General features: G+C 50.5%; 1 protein-coding gene across 1 annotated transcript in view; it reads right to left on the reverse strand.

The window, feature by feature from the left end:
* Positions 1-24,030, reverse strand: part of CCDC88C (coiled-coil domain containing 88C) — a 115,618-nt gene extending 91,588 nt beyond the window's left edge. Inside the window, exons 1-3 of the mRNA XM_080931258.1 lie at positions 23,944-24,030; positions 23,396-23,496; positions 18,057-18,165 (exon numbers count right to left, since the gene is read on the reverse strand). Coding sequence (XP_080787384.1) covers positions 18,057-18,165; positions 23,396-23,496; positions 23,944-24,003 — 270 coding nt within the window. The 5' untranslated portion in view covers positions 24,004-24,030. The remainder of the gene's footprint in view (positions 1-18,056; positions 18,166-23,395; positions 23,497-23,943) is intronic.
* Between the last annotated feature and the right edge of the window lie 506 nt (positions 24,031-24,536).

Genomic DNA, 24,536 nt, shown 5'->3' on the forward strand with positions numbered 1-24,536 from the left:
ACCTCTTAAACTTATGCAAACAGAGCCATCAACCAGCAACCTGGTATTCAAATGTCTATGTGTGACACTTCTCACTCAAACCACCACAGTGTGTATGCCCATGTTGTTTTGTTACTAGCACATTTCAGACTTTCCCACAATGCAATTGTTCAAGTGGGAGGGAAACCTCACCATTCTCTCTGGGCCAGCATACTTCCTCTTCACACCTGGGACAACCCCAGGGCTCTGCTGTCAGCTATAAACTAGCCTACGCTTATCTAGAAAGCTGAAGTCAACTACAGCAGCCAGCAGTGGTGACTTAGTGACAGCATCCTGAGTGTTTAAACAGATTGACCTACGGATCCTTAGCCCAATCTACTGTCTCGTTTTGTAAAGAAGAAAGCCGAGGCACAGAGACACGTAGAATGACATGATGCTGGAGAAATGTGCGAGTCAAACCTCCAAGGCTATGTCAACTCCACAGCTGCTGGTGGTGTTTTCTTGGCTGAGTTACGATACTATCACCTCAGGTTCTGAAGTTAGGACCTCTAGGCTGACAGGGTGCCTGGCAAGTGCTCTACAGAGGGCAGACTGGAGGAAGCAGCCAGCAGGGATGGGTTGCCATGGGGGCAGAAGAGGGCAAAGCAGGGGGTTATGATCTTAAAATGCCTAACACAGGAGAGACCCAATTAGACCCTGCCACTTTGGAACCGCACCCCTTGGATGAAGCTTAGAACTGAGCATGGTTATACCAGATGACATCCAAGCCAGGAGCGTGCTCACTTAAGACAAACTTACAGGGATCTGTCACCCACTTAAGCAGGTTTGAAGGTGTGCAACCCCAACTTTAATGCCTCCACATGCTCTTGAATGAGGTACCAGAGGCAGGGTGCAGTCCATGCAAGTCCTGAAAACTGGCCCAGAGGATGCTGGGAGCTGTAGCACCTTCCTCCGGGGAAGATGAGGCCAGGTGGCTTCGGCAGAACTGTATAATCAGAGATAACTGAACCCAGGAATGCACTGAGGGTTACAACTGTTGGGACTCTGTAAACCCCACCCCACAATTACCTGGCAATAGCCAGGTATGCTCTGCCCCAGTGACCTGGCACTATAAAGGGGGCTGCATGCTCCTTCCTCTCTCTCTCTCCCCCCCCCCCCCCCCCACTGCTCATGGCCAGCCTCTGCTTCTCTACTCTTTTCTCTCTCTCTACCTCTACTACCCACTTAACTCCCCTCCCCATGCCCTGAATAAACTCTATTCTGTACTATACCGGTCTTGTGGATGGTCCCTCAGGGAGAAGGGATTCCCAACATGGGTCCCACAGAGGCATCCCCCTTTCCCCCATGCCTCGCCACACCTCCATGGACCATATCCCCCTCACTCTCTTCATCTTTTTCCTAAAACTGGTGCCAAAACCTGGGACATCATCTTCTTCCTAACATTCTATAAAAACATCATTGGTGCCCCATGTGAGGAAATCAGATTTCCTCTCAACTGGCTATCATTGTTTCTTTCAACAACCCCCAAAGTTCTTCCTAGAGTTCTTCCCACATTTCTAGTCACATGCACACTGTAGAGTCTGCCTTGGTAGAGGCTTCAGGCAACAAGGAAGTCACAAGGGCCTTCCTTAGGCTAAATGTGCATAGACACCAATGGTAAGCAGCAGCCGCCCTAGGGACTTTCCACAGGGATTTATGCAGCTTCAGGAAGAAAAACAAGGCAAGGAGGGAAGTAACCTGAGGGACTGGAGTTGAGATATGAAGTCTAGACTCAGCCACTGCTCTCTTCAGATCTCTAAGAGGTGGATCAAAACCACGTGTTGTCCCGTGTGCTAGACAGGAGGGCCTTAGAAGGACCGATGTTCTAGGCCCTCGCTGCTTACCAAAATCCTCTAATGAAAGCTATTCAGATGCAAGTCTCAAGCAATGCTGGTACCCTAAATCATCAGGCCAGCTAACTAGCTGGTCTCTCTTGGGGAAACGGGGCTCCCAAGCATCTTTCAGAGAAGCTGGAAGTGAGCGCTACCCCACTGAAGCCCTTTTCTCAACCTTCTGTTTTTTTATTCTGTTGTTGTTTTTTGAGATAGGGATACCAAGTAGTCAAGGATGTCTTTGAACTCCTGGTCGTCCTGCCTCACCTCCTGAATGCTGGGATGATAGTGCGCTAATGGCCTTTGTCCGGTCTGACTGGGTGGTGCTAGAGATCGAACCCAGCGCCCACTCTATGAAAGCAACACAACAGGAAGCTACACACCTATTACCCTTTCAAGCTCAAACAACAGTGGACTGATAAACAACTACTACAGTCTTAGAAACACTAAGGAACTCCCACCCCCAAGAAATATCCCAACTGTTTTCAGTCAGGAAGTGGGTGAGAAATGGGGTGTTCAAGTGAGTTCTAGCCAATCTATGAGGTACAGCCACACTGCTGTCAACCCTGTTACGTGGAGCCATGACAAGCTCTGCTCTTCACTTTGCATGCGTGTGTGTTGCTGGGAATCCAACACAGGACTTCGAGTACATGAGGTAAGCGTTCTATCACCGAGCTACATCCCTATGCCTGGCTGAATTATTCAATCATTTAGGTGGTCTCAGACAACCCTTACTATGTAAATTAAGAGGGCTGAGCCAGGACCTGTAGCCCTCTAATGCCCTTGACAATGACCCTGACCTCTGAGTTCAGGTACTCTAAGGCCTGGACAGGGACCCAGCAGCATTTTCTCGGGAGATGTCTTAGGTATGATTATGCTTGGCTACAGAGCTCTGGATGATGGCTTAGCCACACTCCTCCTGTGTAATGTGGGTGAGAAGCACAGAGCAGAGCAGAGCAGAGCAGAGAGCATCATGCCTGATGCTTTAACAGTTCAGGGTAGGAGCCCAAACCGATACATAAACAAGAAACGCACATGGCAAGCTGTCAGCCTGTTCGTAACACTAAAAATGACTAAAAAAGGACTGAAACACTCGAACACATGCCGTTTCCACCAAATAAAGACAGATCTGTTCCAACAGTGGGCCATGAGTCAGAAGCACACTTGGGGAGCAAGCTGTGAGCCTCTCCCTCGGGGATCCATCAAAAGGAGTTCCCCAGATATTAATAGACCTCAGCTGTCGCAAGGAAGCCAGAGATTCCCTTCCCAGGGACAGGCCACAGCCTCAGCAAGACAATGAACTGAGAACCACTTTGACGAGCTGAGGCAGGAGGATGAATGGCAGGTATGTGTCTGCTTTCATTTCATTATGACTAAGTGATCAAAAAAAAAAAAAAAAAAAAAAAAAAAAAGGCCAAAAATAAAGCATACAAGTTCCTGATTCCTCTCAGCCCGAACAGGATTTTGGTCCTAACCCCACAAGTTAGGTGGGGCCAGATAAAGCCAAGGTTATCAGTTCACACTCCTGCACTGGGATCAAATTTGTTCCAGCTAAAGAAAGCTGGACACACACACACACTCCGCACCCCAGCTCAGCAGCTAAAGGTCAAGAGAACTGGGGTTGAGGGAAACCGTGACACAACCCACCCGCCTTCCATTCTCTCAAGAGAAAAAGGGAACAGACATAGTTCCTGACCTCGGCGGTGCCTTCCTCTTGGCCTCCAAGCCCCACCTTCCTCCAGAGGATGCCACCCCTTTCTCTAGAAGCAAGTCTAAGGATCCAAGGCCTCAAGTGGGGAGGGATACTACAACTTCTGCCAAGTCAATTCTGGCTAGGTGCAAACACGAATTTCTAAAATGACCCTAACTGAGTCAGCAAGATGGCTCCGTGGGTAAAGACCCCTGTGTGGCAACTTCAGTTTACAGTAACTGTAATGTGAGGTGAAGAGAACAGATTCCACAAAACTGTCTTCCGATCTCCACAGGCATGCGTGACACAATCACCCATATACACACACTGAGCCTCCCGCTGCTGCTTCTGGTTTGAAGAGGGTCCTCTGAAGTTCAGTGTGTGGAAACTTGATCCCCAAGGCAACAGTGTTGGAGAGGTGATTGGGCCCCAGGGCGCTGCTCTCAAGAACTAATAAAGGCTTTATCAAGGTTTCCCTCATCATCTAAAAGCCTTCCCATCCCTCCCAGTGCCTTCTGCCACCTTATGGCACAGAATGTGACCAGGTGCTGCCCCTTGGACTCGGCACTTGCTAGCCTTCAGAACTGGGAGGCTCTGTTGGTTACAAATAGCCTTGTCTGTGGCCCCTATGTTAGCGCTATAGAATGTACTGGCACAGGGGTGGTGCAGGATTTGTCAACTGGCTATTACAAACCAGCACTGCTGGACAAAAGGCAAAGCCACACCCTCCTGACATTCAAGAAGCCAACCACTGGTCTCACTTTATGTCAGGATTGCAAGGCCAGAGAGTGAAATCGGACAAGTTACTTCCTTGAGAACAGGGGAGCAGAGTTCAAGGCCCCAGAAGGAATGAAGAGTTGTTCTCCTGCTTGGCTGCTTACTGTTTCATATCCTAGACCTCACAACCCACAGGATCCTTGGTTTCTCTAAACTCCCATTTCCTCATCTTCAAGGTAAGAATGCATACTGTATAGGCAGTGAGGTAGGCATGTCTCTGTGACTTCTAGGCCATCCTGGTCTACAACAGTGAGGTGTATGTCAGCCAAGGCTACACATCAAAGACCCTGCTTCAAACAAAACAAAACTTTCAGGCCATAACAAAGAACAAGAAAGAGACGCCCCAAAACTCTCGATCGTCACCACTAAGCACCTAACAGAGGTCCAGATTTAGAACATTCCAGAAGCTTCAGAAGGCACCCTGCCTATTCTCTAGATGGCCGTGTGTCGTGCCTGATCAGACTCTGAAGCCCAGCACACTCAGCTCTGGTTTCACATCCTCACAGACTTGCCTCTCCCTCTAAGCAAAAGAAAAAGGCGGCGAGGGTTCTTTGCTTCTTGTTTCTGAATTGCAGGAAAATATACTTAGCACCTGACAGCACCTGGCTGTTTCAGGTGCACAGATCAGTGCACACACGGCTCAGTGGCATTCATTACACGAGCCGCTGTTCTCCATCCAGCTCTCCCTCACTCCACAGCTCTCTGCGTCTTGCAGAACTAAACAGTAATTCCCTGGACTCTGCGCTTAAGAACTAATGACTCCCAAAACCAGGCAGCCTTCTACAAGACAAGGAATGAAGTTTCTGGAAAATTGTATTTCTCTCCTCTTTTTTTTTTTTTTTTGAAGCTCTGGCTCCACTCGGGAACTTAAAAGCTTCATTACCCCTCAACACCCTCTGAACTCTTCAACCCTGAACACGTGCTTGGATTTCAAACTGTAACTTCACTCTCTAACTCCTGACCCTGAGCTGTGGAGCCTAAGGTGTCAGATCCTCCTTGGGCCACCAGATAAAAGTTCCCTGAGTTGATGCCGTTCCCAACAACCTAATAATGCCTGGTGCTTCAGCTCAGTGCTGCCTTGCAGACACTGGATCCAGGAGATATTCAAGGAGACCCAGGGACTTAGAAGACCCATAAACCTTGGCATCAGACTGTCTTTCTCCCACAGTCCCACAAATTCCAACCACTAACCCGGGAAGTAAGGAAGGCTGTGAACTGTGACCGGGGAGGACAGAGGTCCTGACCTGAACCTCCCATCCAAGGATGGAGACGGTCAGGCACCTCAGTCACAACAGAAAGAGACAGAAAAGCTTCAGTGGGCACATTTCTAATTACTTCCCGTTAAAAACCAGCAAGTTTAGAAGGAGGAGATCAAAAGGCCTGTCACAAGGCTCTGACTTGAGAAATCACCTTAGCCCACCTTTTGAACCTCCATTGATAATGAGGTTCTGAGTTTCAATTCAGACAAAAGTGGAACCGTCTCTCCTGACCCTGCCTCTCACCTGGCTCCGGGCTCCTGGGCTAGGGCAGGAAGCTGCTGGAGCAGCTGGACTACTTTTAGGAAAGCATCAGTCACCGGAGTCAAGCAGAGCCAGGCAAGTGTGAGGGCAGGGCGGCAGCTGGCACCAGAGTTCCTGCCCTTGGGACACGGAGACAGCACATGGGAGCAATAGCAAAAACCATGAGCTGGTTCAGGAGCCTTCCAGGGGAGGCTGAGGGAAGCAACCATGGGCAGGAGAGAGAACAGGGACAGCAGTTGGGCCTAAAAAAAGCCCTGCTCACTAGACACCAGCTGGACAGCAGAATCCAGTTAAGAAATCCTGTCCCTGAACAGGCCACACCCAGGGAGCTGAGGGCAGAAGTTACCTCAATGGACAGAAAAAGAAAGGGCCTGGAGTCCAGCAGGAATTTCTGCCGGCACCATAGCAATAGGGAACCCCACAGTGACTGAGCCAGGAGAGGAAGGAGACCAACAGGAAGACACTACATTACGTCCCTCCTCAACACACAGACACACACAGACACACACAGAGACACACAGACACATACAGAGACACACACAGACAACACAGACACATACAGAGACACACACAGACACACACAGACACACACAGACACACACAGAGACACACACAGAGACACACACAGACACATACAGACACATACAGAGACACACACAGACACACAGACACACACAGAGACACACAGACACACACACAGAGACACACAGAGACACACAGAGACACACACAGACACACACAGACACATACAGAGACACACACAGACACACACAGACACACACAGACACACACAGACACAGAGACACACACAGACACAAAGACACACACACAGACACACACAGAGACACACACACAGACACACAGAGACACACACAGAGACACACAGAGACACACAGACACATACAGAGACACACAGAGACACACACAGACACACAGACACACACAGAGAAACAGAGACACACACAGAGACACACAGAGACACACAGAAACACATACAGACACACACAGAGACACACAGAGACACACACAGAGACACACACAGACACATACAGACACACACAGACACACACAGACACACACAGAGACACACAGACACACACAGAGACACACACAGAGACACACAGAGACACACACAGACACATACAGACACACACAGAGACACACACAGACACACACAGACACACACAGACACAGAGACACACACAGACACAGACACACACACAGACACAGACACACACACAGACACACAGAGACACACAGAGACACACAGAGACACACACAGAGACACAGAGACACATACAGAGACACACAGAGACACACACAGACACACAGACACACACAGAGAAACAGAGACACACACAGAGACACACAGAGACACACAGAAACACATACAGACACACACAGAGACACACAGAGACACACACAGAGACACACACAGACACACACAGACACACACAGACACAGAGACACACACAGACACAAAGACACACACACAGACACACACAGAGACACACACACAGACACACAGAGACACACAGAGACACACACAGAGACACACAGAGACACACACAGAGACACACAGACACATACAGAGACACACAGAGACACACACAGACACACAGACACACACAGAGAAACAGAGACACACACAGAGACACACAGAGACACACAGAAACACACACAGACACACACAGAGACACACAGAGACACACACAGACACACACAGAGACACACACAGACACACACAGAGACACACACAGACACACACACAGAGACACACAGAGACACACACAGAGACACACAGAGACACACACAGACACACACAGAGACACACACAGACACACACAGAGGCATATACATACATACACAGAGAGAGCTGCTCACTGTTAAACTCCTGGACAGAAGAGGAAAGCACTTCCTCAGGCCCCCTCCCCTCAAGGTGCTGCCCAAGCCAGAGGCAGCCTGAGCAAATGCTCTCCCCAGTTAAAACTCAGCAAGTTTAGAAGGAGAAGCTCAAAAAGCCTGTCACACAGCTTCCCAAGAGACAAAGGTAGGGCAGGAGAGAAAGGGAGAAAGCCTTGGGTGGGAGCATCGCTAACACCTCTGGGTGACTTACACCTAGGTAAGTGTGGACTTTCTATCCCATAGTCAGGAGAGCAGGCCAGAACCATCATCCCTCTGACACCTGGAGCTTAGAACACCACTTAGTCCATTTCCATGTGAAAAATGCAACTCTTCAAGGTCCATCCATAAAATTCATGTCACCATTTTTTCCTCCCAAGGCAATGGGACTACAAGATAATGTAGAGAAAGTGCCAAAGCAGCCTCTCAGTTCTGGGCCTCACTCTCCACTTCACTGCCTACAGCTACTGGCCTGAAGCAAGAGCACGTTTGAAAAGGACGCCTTTTTTTTTTTTTTTAAAGCTTAAGCTTAAACCTTAGAAGGCTCAGGGGAGCCTAGTTGGCTAGACCAAGTTGAAAATGATCAATTTAATTTTTATCCCCCTGAGCTTAAGGCTCTTAGTACCATGTGGCATTTCCATCAACAAAGCAAACACCACATGAAAAGCCTACAGGCCAGAGAGCAAACAGTGGGGGACCTTAAGCCTCCTGGGCCCTCAGCACTGTGCCACAGACAGTTACCTCTGTGAAGTCAGGGTGGAATCCTGCCCGATAGCAGCCCTCCAACAGTCAACAGTACAGAAAGGGCAACAGGTCAGGGGCTTTGTTGGGTTGTTGTGGTCCAGAGCCAGGATCCCTATGCAGACCCAGAGCAAGCCACCCACACGTTCCACGAATGAAATGGTTTCATCTAAATTATCTACTTCATCAGGTGGCCACTTATTTTGCTCATGTCATTAATACACATGGAAGGCGGCCCTGTTTCCACGTGGGTGTGGTGACAGACTAACATAAAAGCACTCGGTGCCTGTTTTTAGAGTTTCATTGCTCAGCACTCCACATGTACCCAGAAAGCATAAAACTGAAAGATCAGAGAGGAAAAGGGCCAGCAGGGGGAAGACATGTGCAATCACACACACATACACACACACACACACACACACACACACACACACACATTTCATACACATGCACATGAATCAGAGCAGAATGCTCTTGGAAGGTCCTGCCTGCCTACCATACCTCTACCAGACCCCTGGGCAGCCCAGCCACCCCTGATCAGATCCATGGTGTAGCACAACCCAGCACTAAGCCCTTTTAAACCCTCCTGCCACCTTCCTCAGCAGGCATTGCCAATCATCCCTCTTTCCAGAGAGGAGCTCCTCCAGAGAGGAGCTGAGAAGCCCACCCTTGGCTTCTGCAGAGGTCTGTAACAACTGTTTACTCTTCTGTATGAATTGTGTCTCCTGACTCCTACATTCCCCCATCTGCATGCACCCTGTCCCCTCACTTATAGAACGGGAGCTCTCCCCCAACAAAGACAGCCGGGAGGGGGAGCCATGCTGTTTCAGTTCACAGACCCCACAGACTCAGGTCATTGGTTATACCTCCCAAAAGCACATAGGGCAACTGCTTTATTACACGGATGAAGCTACAGTTGCTAGGAATGGGGTCACATGGGTTCCTATCCAAATAGGAGTTAGAGGGCCCAAGACAATCCTGCAATGGAACTCCCCATCATGGCTGCCCTCCTGTTTGTCCTTCAGATGCTGGTTTTGCTTTCACAGCCTGAGTACCTAGAAAGGCTACCACTCAGTGCTCGTCAGACAGAGAGGCCTGCTGACAGTCTTCCAGGCCAAGACTAGTAGTAGCTCCTAAGAGCGACAGGGGTCTGTCTGCTTTCAGAGTATCTCAACATCAGAGTGACATCCATCAATCCATTGTCTACTGAAAACTGGATCTCAAGCCACTAGACCTCTGCGGCATACACATTGTCAGAGTATCTAATTACTTTCTTAAAATGCCTACACCCCAAACTATTACCAATAAACTCAGAACCTGGGGCAGGGTGTAGCCTGTGTATCCCCCTATAATCCTGATTTCCTCGTTCGATTACTAGAAACATCAGACTGAAGTTATCTGTGAAATGCCTTGGCAAAAATCACAGGAAAAAAAAAAAAAAAACAAAAAAAAACAAAACAGCCCTGTCTTTCCAAACGGGAGAGTTGAATAGCAAAAACTGTTATTAGCCTGGCTGTGTACTAGGCAGCCAGCTTTTAGGGAGCAAAAAAGCATGCCTGGGCAAATTTCAGTCAGACTTCATCTGATACCCCTGTTACAACATCAAACACACTGACCTTGGCATTGACAGCCACCTCAAAGAAATAGGAGAACCCCCCTCCTCACTTTAAAATGTTAAGAACTCCATTTCTTCTATCTGGTCATAAGAGAAACTGGTTCCCACCTCTCCTGTGCAGGGGAAACTACCACTGAACAAATCACTGAACTTTCATTCATTCATTCCAGCACAGAATTGATTCTCATCCTCCAATGTGCACAGCACCACTCGAAGTGCTGAACAATGAACACAGCAGACCGGAGACTCAGGTGCAGCGTGCATGGTGTTAGCTGCGATTTTTGTAGGCAGCATGAATTCAGACCTCCTACGGTCTGTGCACCCACCACAAACGAGGGACTGGAAAACACAATTCCTCATAAGACGGAGCTGGAACCTCGGTGCAAGAGCACACCTCAATATGGTCAAAGAGTGCATTAGAGATTCTGGACAGGAGGATGGAGAGTGAGTCCTGAGGCCCTGAGCACTGGGGTGGACAGAACAGAGCTCCGCCACAGGGCTGGTGGCATTCTCCACACCTGGGAGCAGAGGGCCAGTGGGAGCAGGCCAGCACACAGGTCCAGGGATATTTGGAAAAAGCCTTGGGGATCCAAGGTCTGGACTCAAGGCGAAGAGGAGGAGCTCACAGGAACATCCCAGACTCAAGTGTATGCACACACACACAGGCACTCACACATATTTATACCTGCACACAATACGCATATGCATGTAGACAGACACATGAATACTCATTCGTACTAACACATGTGCCCATACACACTCAAGCAAGCTCACCCTGACAACATAAGCCTCCTATGCTCCTGGCAGAATCCCAACTCTGCTAATTACTTCAGACCCACCTTTCACCCCTCCCACCAGCAGCAATTAGCCCTGCATCTTGACTTTCTGCTGCTCTGTGGGTGAGAGAACAAGCCAGATGCTCCTGCTGCCCAACCCCGGAAATGCTGGTTTCAGAGGTGTCTCAAGCAAACCAGCCCTCACTTCTGGGGCTCCAGGCTGACACAAAAGCAGAAACCCCTTCAGGACACTGTAAAACAATGCCCCAGTCTGGCCCATTCTGCTCCACCAGCTGCACCCATGCTGATCTACCCAGAGCAAGTCATGTCCCCACAGACTCCAGAAGCTTGGCTTTGAGAAAGAAGTTTTTCTAGGCATCTAACATCTAGGGGAAAACACGCTTCCTGAGGCTGAAGTTTCCTCCTTCCTAAATCTCCGTTTCTTAATCTGCAAAATGAGGCCAGTAACTTCTTCCTCTTGAGGATGTGGCTGTAATGAAGAATAGGGCAGCCAAGCCTTGGTCCCAAGACTAAGTCGTGCACCCCCCCCCCCACGTATCTCAGCCTTTTGATTCCCAATTGGACTCCACCCCCACAATCCTGTTGCTATTCAATAGGCCTTCACAAAGTCTGAGGTGATAACAAAGGTGAGGGGAGAATGGGAGCAGGTGACCTCACACCGTGCCTCCCCAGAGGTTTGGGAATGGCAAGTCCTCAGGACCAGGGCTCCATACCCCTAGCCAACAACAGAGAGGCAGGCTGGGGAGAGAAAACACTATACCTGGGAATGTAGAAAAGGGATTCCAGCAGCCCTGGGTGCTGTGGTCTCCAGCAGTTGGTTCCCCGTGCCCACAAGGCTGAGAGGGAACAGATCCCCTGCTGACCGCCCCTTTCCTCAGCCTGGAATCTCAGTGGAGCTGGGTCATGAAGCGAGCCCACAGCTGGGAGTGGGCTGGCTGTGAGTCTGCTCTCTGCTGACTACTCCTCTCCTTTGGCTTCTGCTGTACCTAGGATTCCCTGTCTTCACATTAGGGAGCCTGTCTTAGTCCCCCCACAGTCTGATCCTGGGCTTATTGCCACCTGGATGGTTACACTACCTACAGAGCTCTGACATGTGACTGCCAGACATGTCCCAAACCCAAGCTGGCCTGTTTTCCACACTGGTTCCTCATCACACCCAACTACAGGCTCCAGAGGTGACCACTAATCCGAGACCATCACTCCTCCTCAGGCTGGTGTGGTGTCCCAAAAATCACTTTGTTTTCTAAACTGGTCAGATGTAGGCCATATGACCAGCTCCCAGCTCTGCCCCCTGCCAGGGCCTACGTTCATCATCCATCCTCTACATAGGTGCCAGGGTTTCATCTCCGTCCTTTTCCTTTCTAAAACAAACAGGGAAAAGGAAAGCTACAGCCTTTCACTTTCAAAAGTTCTGAGTACGTGTGTGTGCGCGCGCGCGTGAGCCCACAACTCAGATGTGTGCTTGCCTACCACAAGGCCGTGGCTTTGATCTCTAGAAAAATAAAAACTACCTAAGATCCATAATCCAGCAGGATGAAGTTCATGTTCGGTAGCATGATGCCCCAAGCTCACCCCTGTCCCAAATCCAGAGTCTCCAGCCTGCTTCAGATCCATCTTTCAGGTGTCTCCCAGGATTCCCCTCCACAGTATGGCTTCCTTCAGACACAGGTGCAAGCTAAATGCCACCCCCTAAAGAGAGCCATCAGTCAGGATCTTCATCTTTCCTAGACCTGTATTCAGGGACACTACCATGTCTTCTGACAAGCTGCAATGACAGATTGACCTGATCTCCCTCCCTAAGTATCTCAGACATAAACAGCCTTCAGAACCACACAGCAAAGAAGCAAAGAATGGGTATGCCCCACCCCTCCACCCCCATCCTGCACCCAGCCACACCTACCTCTGGGCCACCAGGGCTTCCTGTCTGCATTTCATCACTCCGCATACACCCATGGGGGAGCAGGGGGCAGGAAGAGGAAAGGAGGGGCCCACGCAGACGGATGGCTGTCCTCTACTTCTTTCCCCAGATGCTCTCGCTTTAAGCTATCTGCCAGCATTCACACCGAATCCCACGAAAAAACAGAGGCTCCACTGACCACAAGGAACAGAGCCAGTCCCGCTGCCTCCGACTCTCTGATCTCTCCCTTCCTCCACCATCCCCAAATGCAGTCAATGGGAATCCACCCTAGCAGACTGGCAGGGACCATCCCAGGCACAGGGTGTAGCTCAGGCGGTGTCTGCCTAGCATTCTGAGAGGCCCCAGCTTTGGCAAAGTGAGGAAGCAAACACACATACACCCCAGAGCTTTGGGCTTCGGGTGAGGACACACATCCCCAGTGCTCAGCAGCAGCACAGAATGCTGTGTCTTTCAAACAGGGCGGCAGCCACTAAGCCTGCGAAAGGCACAAAACAGTAATTCACCAGAAAAAAAAAAAGGACAGGCCTATAAATAGGGTTGTTGTAACACTAAGAAGCAGACACCCCCACACAAAGTATTCACGCCCTTTGACCCAACAACTGAAATTTACCCTGGGGAAACGAAAACCGTTATTTGCTGAACATCTATGTGCCTTGTATGTTCAGGGTGATACTGCTCATAATTCAAAACCGGGGACACGAGAAGCATCAATGACAGCACAGCCAGATAAAACATCACATGTGTTCACACACACGTACACACACGCACGCATGCAGGCATGCATGGGCATCGTCAACGATAGCAGAGCCAGATAAAAACATCACACACGCAGATATTCAAACATGCGAACGCTTAAACGGGAGGGAAAACACTCAGTTCTCCTTAAATGACAAAAAGAATAGGTTGCCTAGAGCATGGGGAATTTGAGCCACACAAAGAACACAATCACAAGGACCAAAATGTTGACAGTGGGGATCCCCAGGCAGGGAGACGAGCTAAATTCCTTTCACGTTTCCTAACCTGGAGTAAGGAAACATTTTCAGGGTCAAAAACATTATCTTTCAGCTCCTCAGCTGTAGATGCAAACTAGCCAATCAAGAGGACAAACATATTCTAGTCTTTCAAGTCGGCAGTGGGGAAGGTAATTTCTTTGCAAAGCCAGTGTAATGTGTTATTCATGAAATAAGCCGTGTGTGCCTGAATTTCTCGACCCCTCGACCAGCTAAAGAAACACTGCATTGCACTCCCTGAGGCACACAACAGAGCTGAGGAGATCAGTACGACACTGCCATCCGTGATGCGGGGAACTATTGCTCTTTCTTTTTGTGATTTTTTTTTAAGACCAAGTCTTATGTAGCCCAGGCTGTCCCCAAACTATGAAACCAAGGATGGTCTGAGGCTTGCTCTCCCTGACTCCATCTCAAGTGCTGAGATAACAGGTGTGGGCTTCCCTGCCTCTGGTCCTGCTTTTTGACAAAGTGTTTCATTCCAGCCAGTAAGGTGGCCTTGTGGGTAATGGGACTGGCTGCCAAGTTCCCACATGGTTGGAGGAGAGAACTGGCCCTCACAAGGTGTCCTCTAACCCACAGGTACAGTGGTACACATGAAAAAGTATTTCATGCTTCAAACTGTTCACTTTCTCAAGACACTTATATTGCCAAACCTGCCACATGCTTATCTAACACAAGTGCCAAAGGGCTGGCAGGCTTGGCATCACTGCTTATAGAGGTCAAAGGTCACACAAAGCAGGACTGGAAATGCAGCACAGTCGGTACGACTGCCCAGCATGGCCGGGGGTGACCCTTCAAGAACATGGAGCTGGGGGGCTGCAGAGGCAGCGCAGCCATTAGGGGCACTTGCTCCTGCAGAGGACCCCAGTTTGATTCCCAGCACCCAAACAGCAACTCACAATGCTCTGTACCTTAACTTCCTGGCCTCTGCGGCACCAGCTGTGCATGTGATGCCTAGTCATACACGCAGGCAAAACACCCATATACACAGATAACACTTAAAAGGTACTTTCAAAAAAAAAAGCACCCTATCCCCCACCACTGGGTGACCCCTCTCCCTCCTGGCCACGTCAGACAAAGGAAAGTGCAAGAGCTGCTTCGTGGCTGGTTTTGCAAGACAGTCTCGCTGTGCGGCCTACGCTGTTCTCTAACTCTTGCAGCCCAAGCTAGCCCCAAGCTTTCCAGCCCAGGGTTGCTGCCTCTCTAGCGCTGAGATCACAGGCGTGCACCACTGTGCCTGGCTGGGAACGGCATGTGGGTCATTTCATCCCATTCTCTGGGCTACTTTCCAACAGGGAAGCTGGGCAGTGGTTCCTTGGGAAAATGCCCATTGAATACCCTCAAAAATAAGCTATGGTGCTACATTAGAAGGGAAAAAGGCAGGATGTACAGTTATACTTACGGCATGCCCATAACAGCATAAAAAAAAAAAAACCCATTCACCCAACAACGGGCAGGAAATACTAAATGGGATGGGCAATTATCTCTGGAAGAGGGTGAGCGCTACCCGACTCCAAGGTCCTTGTTTTTCAAGCTGTCTATATAGGTCAAGTATTCTTCTAACTTAACTGAATTTCTGCTCCCCATAGGTCAGGAAGAAAAGACAGAACACGGTGCACAGGTCACATGTCAGACAATAGTGCCCACATGGCACGAGCTCTTTCCAAACTGTCAAGATGAGGGGACAGTGACCGTCGCTCCCAGCAAGTGCTTATGTACACTTTGCTTACCTGGAACTAGACGGTGACCCGGTGCCATCCCCACTTTCAAAGAGCTAAAGGAGTGGAAAAAGATAAGAACACCAGGTCCTCTTCCCCAGCCCCAAGTCCTTCTGGGTCACCCAGTTCCTCCTTTGTAAGTTTCCCATTTGGAACTCTGCAGCAAGCTCCTCTCAGTGGCACAGTCTCCAATGGAGACAATGTTGAGGCCTTTTCATCCAGCCCAGACTTGGTCCCTCATAGCTGCTAATCACTGGCAGCAGGGGACCCACTGAGCCCTGGGAGACTCAAACAGTGTTTTCAAGGAACCAGAGCTGCAATGAGGTGACTCACATCAGCTTTGAGACCTAGGACACCTTCCCAGTAACTATACTGCTCCACTCTCTGTTTACTTTGGTTCTGGTTTTGGGTTTTCGTGGGGGTTTTGTTGATGTTTATGTTTCTGTGTTGCCCTGGCTGTCCTGGGACTCACTCTGTAGACCAGGTTGACCTCAAACTCAGAGATCCGACTGCCTCTGCCTCCCACGTACTAGGATTAAAGGCATGCACTATCACTACCTGGCTTCATAGACTAGGTAGGGGCCTTGTCTCTTGAATGCTCAGCACCATCTGTTTCCTCTGGGACAGGGCAGCACAGAGGACCTGCCTCTTACAAATGGCACCTGCAGATAGGAGTCTGCTGTTACCCAGTACAGCCCCACAGGCTTCTCACCACAGATGCCAAGTTCACAGAGTACACCACTACCTCTGACCAGCTGACAAGAGGCACTAGCTGAAATGCCCCAGCTCACAGTCTACGTGTAGTTCCCCTTAGATCAAAGAAAGAACCCTCTCCTGGGGCTCCCAGGCATCTCCTTGCCCTGGACATCTTTCATGCCCCTGGCTCCTTCCCCATCTAAAGAGATGGGACCGGATGGAGTTTCTGGATGCTATACTCAGATCTCACGGAGCCACAACCATGCTCTGAATATTCATGTGTGTGTTCACTTTGGGGCTAAAGGTCAACCTCAAATGTTCCCCAGTAGCCATAGACTTTAGACAGAGTCTTGCTCTGGGATCTAAGGCTCACCAATTAGGCTAGGCTGGCTGGCGAGTGAGCTCTAAGGATCCTCCCATCTCTGTCAACCCAGTTCTGGGATTAGAAGTGCCCACTGCCATGTCTGGATTTTTTTCAACATGGAATGTGGGAATCAAACTCAGGTCTTTGTGCTTGCACATCAAGTATTTTACCAAATGAGCTATATAATCTCCAGCCCCACTCTTTCGGTTTTGCACATGATGGGTATGTGTATGTGCATTCTCACGTGTTGGGGGGTGCATGTGTACAGGTGTGTTTGTGCATGTGCCACAGCCATACTTTTACACGTGTGTTGCTTACCTCCCCTGACATGACACAATCATGACAGAATATCCTTCCCTCTCCCAACCCATTTCAAATCCAGACTGCAGAGAAGGCAGGTGTCCTGCAACACGCACAGCCCTGGGCAGGGCCTGGGCTCAGTGCAGGCTCCAGTCACAGCCAGCAGTCTCTCAGCTGACTCAAGGCAGCATCTGAGGCAGAGGGGAGTCTCAGCTCAGCCTCTGATTTCCAGCACCAGGGCTCAGTTACAGACCAGTAAGCTGGAAGTGCAGAGTCTGGCCACAGGTCTGGTGAAACCCTGGCACACAACTCAGAGAGGCTGTGTTTTTCACCTGGAATGTCAAGAGATATCATATGGCAGAAGGTAGTTTCAGTGCTAAGGCAAGTCTCAAAAGCCAGGGATCTGAGGTCCCCAGCTGCAGCCTACTTCCCGTAAGAGCTCACTAATACTCTCTGAGTGTCAGCAGTGCTGACCCCACCTGCACATCTAGTCAGACACATGGAACAATATCAAGTGGATCCTTCACTCCTTAAACCCAGATTCCTGCTGGCCTAGAAACACAATGGTTCCATTCTTGGCCCCTGTAGCCCTTTTTGTGGCTCTGTCTCTCTCTGTCTCTCTCTGTCTCTCTCTGTCTCTCTCTGTCTCTCTCTCTCTGTGTCTGTCTGTCTCTGTCTCTCTGTCTCTCTGTCTGTCTGTCTCTCTCTCTCTCTCTCTCTCTCTCTCTCTCTCTCTCTCTCTCTCTCTCTCTGCTCTCAAGTGGCTTTTGCACAAACCACTGAGCAGAAGCATGGACCATGCACCTCTTCCAGGGAGTCACCAAGTAACACACAGAGAACAGGTTATGAACCAGGGGCCTCCAGCCCTCATAGCATTTGGAATGAAGCAATCGACAATGCAAGCCCCCTCCCCCTCAAACTGACACCCCACAGCAGGGCTAACAGCAAAAGTACCACAGGCCAGCAGATAGCTACCACTTAGTCTGGCTTCCTGTGGCAACTCATTCAAGGGGCCCCACTGCAAACACATGGAAACTCACTCAAGGGGTCTCTGCACACCCACTTGAGGGAGCTCTGTGCACACGTGTGTAAACCCACTCAAGAGGCCACATCACAGACTTGTCGGAACCCCTCTCTGGACCAGCAAAGCAGCCTCACCTGGTAGTAGGTCTTGATGTTTCTCACCAGGATACTCAGGTTTTGGATGCGCAGGTTGACATCATTGTTGACATGCTTGTTGATACGCTGATTGCTGGGCCTGGGGTCTCTAGAGTAAGAAACAGAGTAAAATTCACACCCCAGGGCATTCAACACACCTCCTTCCCCAGCAGAGGAACGAAAGTGACATACAGATATATAAAAACCGATAACCTACTCCAACCACATCTTACACTAAAAAGACAGAGAAATACGTGAAGGGGCTGGAGAGAGCTCAGCAGTTTAGAGCACTAGCTATTCTTCTGAGGGTCCTGGGTTCCACCCCTTCTGTAACGGTCATCCCATGGGATAGCCTTTTTCTAGTGTGCAAGCATACATGTAGACAAGACACCCATATACATAAAATAAATAAGTTGGTTTTTTTTTAAAAAAAGGAAAAGAAAAATACAGATCAAGGGCCCTGGCATGTTTGGAGACCTTCAGAATCATGTTCCACTCAGTAAAGGTTTCCCTGCCATCTGCAATTAGGTTAGTCCTGCTCATGATCTACACTCCAGGGATGCGGTAGTGTCTTGACAACCTGTTGTCCTGGTCTAGTCCAGGTCTAGGCTATGACTGGTGTACTATCACACCCCACAGGAAAAGCTGAGTGTGGGAAAGCCCCGAGGATCATTTTCCAACCTCAGGCAAAATCGAGTAAAGGATCTAGACGTCAGCTCACGTGATGTACAGCTCGGCTCATCTACATGCAGGACAGTTCCCTCAGATCCTCAGTGTGGGAAACGGCTGCCAAGAAGAGCAAAGTGGAGAGGGGAGCTCTGCTTTTCACTGCAAAGGCCTCTCACTCCCAAGGCACCACCAAGGATAAAAGCAGGGAACTCAAAGCCCCTCTTTCCAGCTTCATCTATCAAAAGCCCTGTGATGATGAAGGCACAGAGTCTCCTCGGAGCCGATGGGGAGCCACAGAAATAAATCTCAGGGCTCTTTGGCTCTCTCAAGGCCACATTAACAGAAGATGGAGAAAGAGAAGGAAAAGACCCACACCTTGAATCATTTCAAATGTCACCAGAAGCACAAGGCCCTTTTGTGACGAAAGCTGTTTAACAGTCAACCTTTGAGTAAATATTTGACATATACTTCAGAGGTTCCACACAGTGTCCTAAGCAGTTGAACCTTCCCACAGTCCCTGACTTTACATAGTCATCTCACAGCCCCTCAAATGGCCACATCAGGTGACAACATTGTCCCCACCGCATGATGGAGTCTGGTGAAATCCTATTTACACGTCAGGGTCTTTTGTTACCAAGAAAATAAAGCCAAGAACACTCCCCAGATTGCCTTAGCAAAGAGGCAGCATTCTGCATTTCAACTGTGAAGGCGGTTAGCCACAGAAGCCTTCCTAGCATGAACAAGTAAGGGGTCACAGCTGTGAGCAGAACAGCAGTTTCACGGGACCAAAGCTTAACACATGAATCTAAAAGAAGCTGCAGGCTTTGCTAACCTACCGTTCTTGTTTGGGGCAAGTGAGGGAATGAACGTAGGCTGCCCAGATGATTGACAAGCACTTGACACCCAGGCTACATCCTTTTCTTTTTCCTTTCTTCTTTTTACTTCTGAGACAGATTCTCACTATGTGGCCCAGCTGGCCTCCAACTTTCAGTGCTCCTCATACCTCAACCTTGAATATAAATGACTGGGACTGCAGGTGTTAGGACACCCAACTGTTTCCATCCTCATTTTAATCCTGGGTTTCTTTTCTTTGAGACAGAGTTTTACATAGCCCAGGCTGCCTCAAACTTACTAAAAGTAACCATGGATGACTCTGAGTTTCCGATCTTCCTGCCTCTATTTCCCACCAGGATTCCTAGAGTACACCACCACACTTGCTACGTGCAATGCCAGGGATTGAACCCAGGGCTTTGAGAACACTAGGCAACCATCTTACTAATGGAGTCACACCTGCTGCCTCTGTCGTCACCAGAGGGGCCCTTCAGGAATATCAGGTACCCACAACACCAGTAGGCACCACTGACAAACCACTGGCAAAGGGTCTGCACCTACCGAGGGCCTGGGATGTACGAGCCATATCTGGTTTTGTTCTCCCCAGGCACGAAAAGAAACAGCTAACTGAAGGAACACTAGGAAAGAACCCTGACATTAGCTTAGTTATATGACTAATTAGACTAATTATCATGATCATTAGTAGTCCCTCAGTTAAGAAGTCTCTCGGGGTAAATAAAGAGCGCTTATTGGGAAATAAACCAAACGTTTTAGCATTGCTTAAGGAAGGCGAATCCCGGGCTGCTAGAAATGAGGGTCAGAGGCCCAGGGGTCACAAGAGTCTGAATAAGCCACAGGCTGAGGGAAATCTGCCACTTTCCTAACCAGGGCACAAGTCAGCAGACAGAGCTCCCAGTTCACTGCGGCTCCTCACGAGTACAGGTACACACCGCCACAATGATACCGATGCACACATGACCCAGCCCTGCCTCACTCACTATACAAATGACTCCCAGACATTAATATGCACCACCTTGCTTGGTTCTCCCCTCATCTACAGAATCCTGCCCCCTTAGCACAGATGAGCAAAACGAGGCTTCAGGAGTAGAGCAATCTGCCCAGTGCAGGAACAGTGAGCAGTGGAAGCTAGCAAAGTTCCCAGTTTCCCAGAAGTCCTCACAGACAGAAGAAAACAGCCCGTGATCCAGGGCACTCTCCTAGTCGGAATCCTAGCCCTGGGCCTCCCTTGAAAGCTGAGCCCACCAGGGCTTTCCTGCTTCCAGGTGAGCCTGATGTCAGGGAGGCCAGGGCCAAGAGACTACTACCCAGCCTTCTCAGGTTGCCATAGACAATGGCCAGGTGCAGTCATGTGACCACAGCCAGCCTTCAGAAGGCTCCAAAGTATTAGGTAACAGCCTCTCATCTCAGCCTTATCCCAACAGTCAGCCACACTGCTCCGCCACAGCCTCCCACCTGGAGAGAACTGATCACCCAGCTCAGGAAGGAGGTAGCACCCGCCATCAATCACCTTATCCTTACACTAACACTGCTCCAAGGGCAGTAAGGAAGACTAAGGCCCAGCTGACGTCAAGTGTTAGCCTAGACCTTAGACTCAGCTTTCATGGGGAGCAGAGGGGCTGGTGAGGTGCCTCCAAGTCTGAGTTCAATTTCTAGGAACCACATAATAGGAGAGAACCAACTCCTGCAAGCTGCCCTCCGACTTCACAAACACACACTCACACCTTTTCTTTTTTTTTTTTAAGGAGACCGAAGAAACCCAGCACCCTGTGTATATGACTGACCCCAACACCCAGTCCTATCCAGTACCAAGCTAAGTGCTAGCCAATCATCTCATTTAATCTCCAGGACCATTTCTTTAGGGTAGAATTTTGCTTCCCACTGTTAAGATAAGGAAACTGAGGCACCCACAAGAATCCCAGTGCCACACTGCTTGTGGGAAGATGACCTCAGGTTCAAGCCTACTCTGAGCACATAGTAGGATGCTCAACACTCAGTCAGGGTTCTTTTTGGTATTGTGTTTTGAGATAAGGTCTCATATAACACAGACTGGCCTTCATCTCCTGACCTTCCAAGTGTTAGGAATAAAGCTGTAGACCACCACCACTTGTCTTCCAAGGTTCTATTAGTTACCCATCTTTAGAGGTGACAGGTATGGAACCCAGGACCCTGGATGGTACAGGTGAGTACCACAAAACTACAGGAGCCCCTATTTGTGTTTCATCAAGGTCACTTTTACAAGGAGTAAGGTGTGCGCATCTCCGCATCTCAAGTCACAGCCCGGAGTAGGGGAAAATACATTCCAGGGAGCACCACAGCCCGCTTGGCAGCCAAGCCCCACCCACTTCCGGAGGCAGACATTCTGCTGCCTGTTACCTGGCGCCAAGTTATGACTGGCAGGTCCTGTGCCCACTACTGTTTCCTGGTCCAGGGAAGCCACTTAATGGTCTCTGTGGCTGTCCCAGGTCTGCTGCACACCCACCAAGTCCTTCGTCCTGAATGAGCACACTTAAGAGATGACAGAGGGGACAATAACTAAACTGTCGGGGAGGGGAGCAGCCAACTCTCCAGCAGAATCTCGCCTGGGGCCAAACGCAGTCCAACAGGCTTCCCTGATTTACAGGAAAGCGGTGAAGGCTTCGAGAGTTCCAAAGGTCAAGGAAGAAGAGGCTCGGTCCCTGGGCTTTTGTTCTCCCCGGTGCCAGTGTGTAGCTAAGTGGGAGACTGCAGGACACTGCTGTGTTCTTTAATTAAACAGTCTCAAGCTTTACAGGGATAGGCTGCATGGTCCTCACACCAATGGAGCCCAGCCATTCTTGGGGCTTGACAGAACAGGGTGGCAGGAGTGTGGCCAGGGCCCAAGCCTCAGAAAAAAACCTCATTCTCATCAGTCCTTTGAGAAGCGCAGCCACAGCCAACAGCAAATGTCTCTTTAGAATCTGGTCAAATGCTGAAGATCAGTGAGATTAGAAGAATTTAAAAAAAAAAAAAAAAAAAGACAGGTTTCCACCACTGTGAACCAAATGTCCTATGAAGACAAATGGAGTCATCTAATTGGGAAACCACCCCCTACCCGCCCCCACACCCAGCTAAAATCCAAGCTATATTTCATTAGCTAATGGATTACTGAGTGTGACACCTCCATCAGTCCCAGCTGAGTGGGTACATGTAAAGGCTGATCCAGTTTTATTTTGTTCCAAGTGCCCGTGACTCACACTGTCATTCACTTCCAATATGATCCCCAAAGCTTCTAAGTTAAACACAGAATGTAGGGGTAGGAGCCAACACCTAAGTAGTGCTGACATGTCAGACAGACACAGGCTCTGCAGAACTCCACAACGGATGTGGTCAGAGGCACAGCCAGCAAGTAATATCTTCAAGACCCTGTTTCAACCCAAGCAAACAGTCCAAACACAGGATGGCTGCCTGTGTGCCTTCTAAATCCCAACCACACTAGGAGGCATAACCACTGCATCTGGCCCAACAATTGGGAAGGGAAGGAGACTCAGAAACTCAGTTCCCAAGCCACAGTGAAAACTTTGCGTTCACACTGCGATGTTCCAGACCCAGCTGACATTTCCTGTAACCAGACCCTCTTTACAGTTCTGTGTCCCTCCAAAAAAGAAAAGGGACTTTTGATGTCAGTGCTCAGACTACCACCAAGTCCTTGAGTTTGCAAATGAGTCAACTGCAAATGTCCTTAAGGTGTTAGGGGGAGTCCAACGGCCCACCTGAACGAGATCCCTCCCTCCCCCGGCCATCCGGCATTCACACTACAATCTTAGGTTCCCTAAGACTTCCTCCCTGAAGAGGCAACTTACATTTGCAACATGATTTGGTTCAAAAAGATGCCGTCCACTAGATCCATGTACAGAGTCAAGTTGTCCTGGTGGCCGCTTCCAAACGGGCCAAAAGTTTTCACCTGCAGGGAAGCAAAAGCATGTTGGTCTGACGCCTGGGGACAAGGCAGGCCAGGGAGGGTCACCCACCACCGCGGTACTCTTCGCAGGCAAAAGCCGACCCTTCCCGAGCCGCTGTCCTTTCCCGCGCCAGGCAACAGACGCCGGACAGGAGGAAAACTTCTGGCTACTTTTCTCCAGCGTCCCGGAGCGCGAGGAAAATACAGAAATAAAATAAAAGGGACTTCTCAACAAATTCCTCACGCCTCAGATGCACTGGAAAGCAGCACGCTCAGCCCGCCCGGTCCGCGTTCCCACTCGGCGCCCCCAACCGCGGGCTTCAAGCGGGGTTACCCCCCTTCCCCGCCCCCACGGGCGCCGGGAACAGGTGCGCGCTCCCGAGTGGGAAGCCGCGAGACGCCCACCCGACCCGCAGCCTCCCGGTCCCCGGGGCCGCTCCGAGCGCTCACCCAGGTCACCAGCGGGCTCTGCAAAAACAGCTCGACGAGCTGCGACACCGTCACGTCCATGCTGAGCCGCGGCCGCGCCGCACAAAGCGGCTCTGGCAGCCGGCGGCAGGCGCGGGAGACAAAGGCGGGGCGCGAGCCCACGGTGCGCGGCTGCAGCCCCGCCCGCCCGGGGAGAGCGAGAGGGTGGGGGCGGCGAGGGGGAGGGAGGGGCGACGCGGTCCCTCCTCGGTCGCCCGGTGCCCTGCGCAGCCAAGCGGAGCGGAGCCGCACGGGGCGGAGCGGAGCCGCACGGGGCGGGGAGCGCGTGGGGGAGCGGGGACGGGAGCGGGGCGGGGCCACAGCACGTGGCGGCCCGAGTGCGCGGGCAGGTGCAGCCTGCGCGCGCAGACCTGGGCCGGGGAGGAAGAGGCTCGGTGTTCTCCTCGGGCTGCAGGGCTGCGCACCGGTGCATCCGCTCTGCCCACTCCCCGGGCTTCTCCCTTCCAGAGGTTCCTTCAGGATGCCGGCGGTGTGGCCGCCCCACGCGTGTGCGCCAATGCTCTGGCTCTACCCTCCGTCCACCATAGCACACCGTGGTGGAGAGCCCGTCCCGG

The sequence above is a fragment of the Micromys minutus genome (genome assembly GCF_963924665.1).
Source record: "Micromys minutus genome assembly, chromosome: 1".
NCBI classification, from domain to species: Eukaryota; Metazoa; Chordata; class Mammalia; order Rodentia; family Muridae; genus Micromys; species Micromys minutus.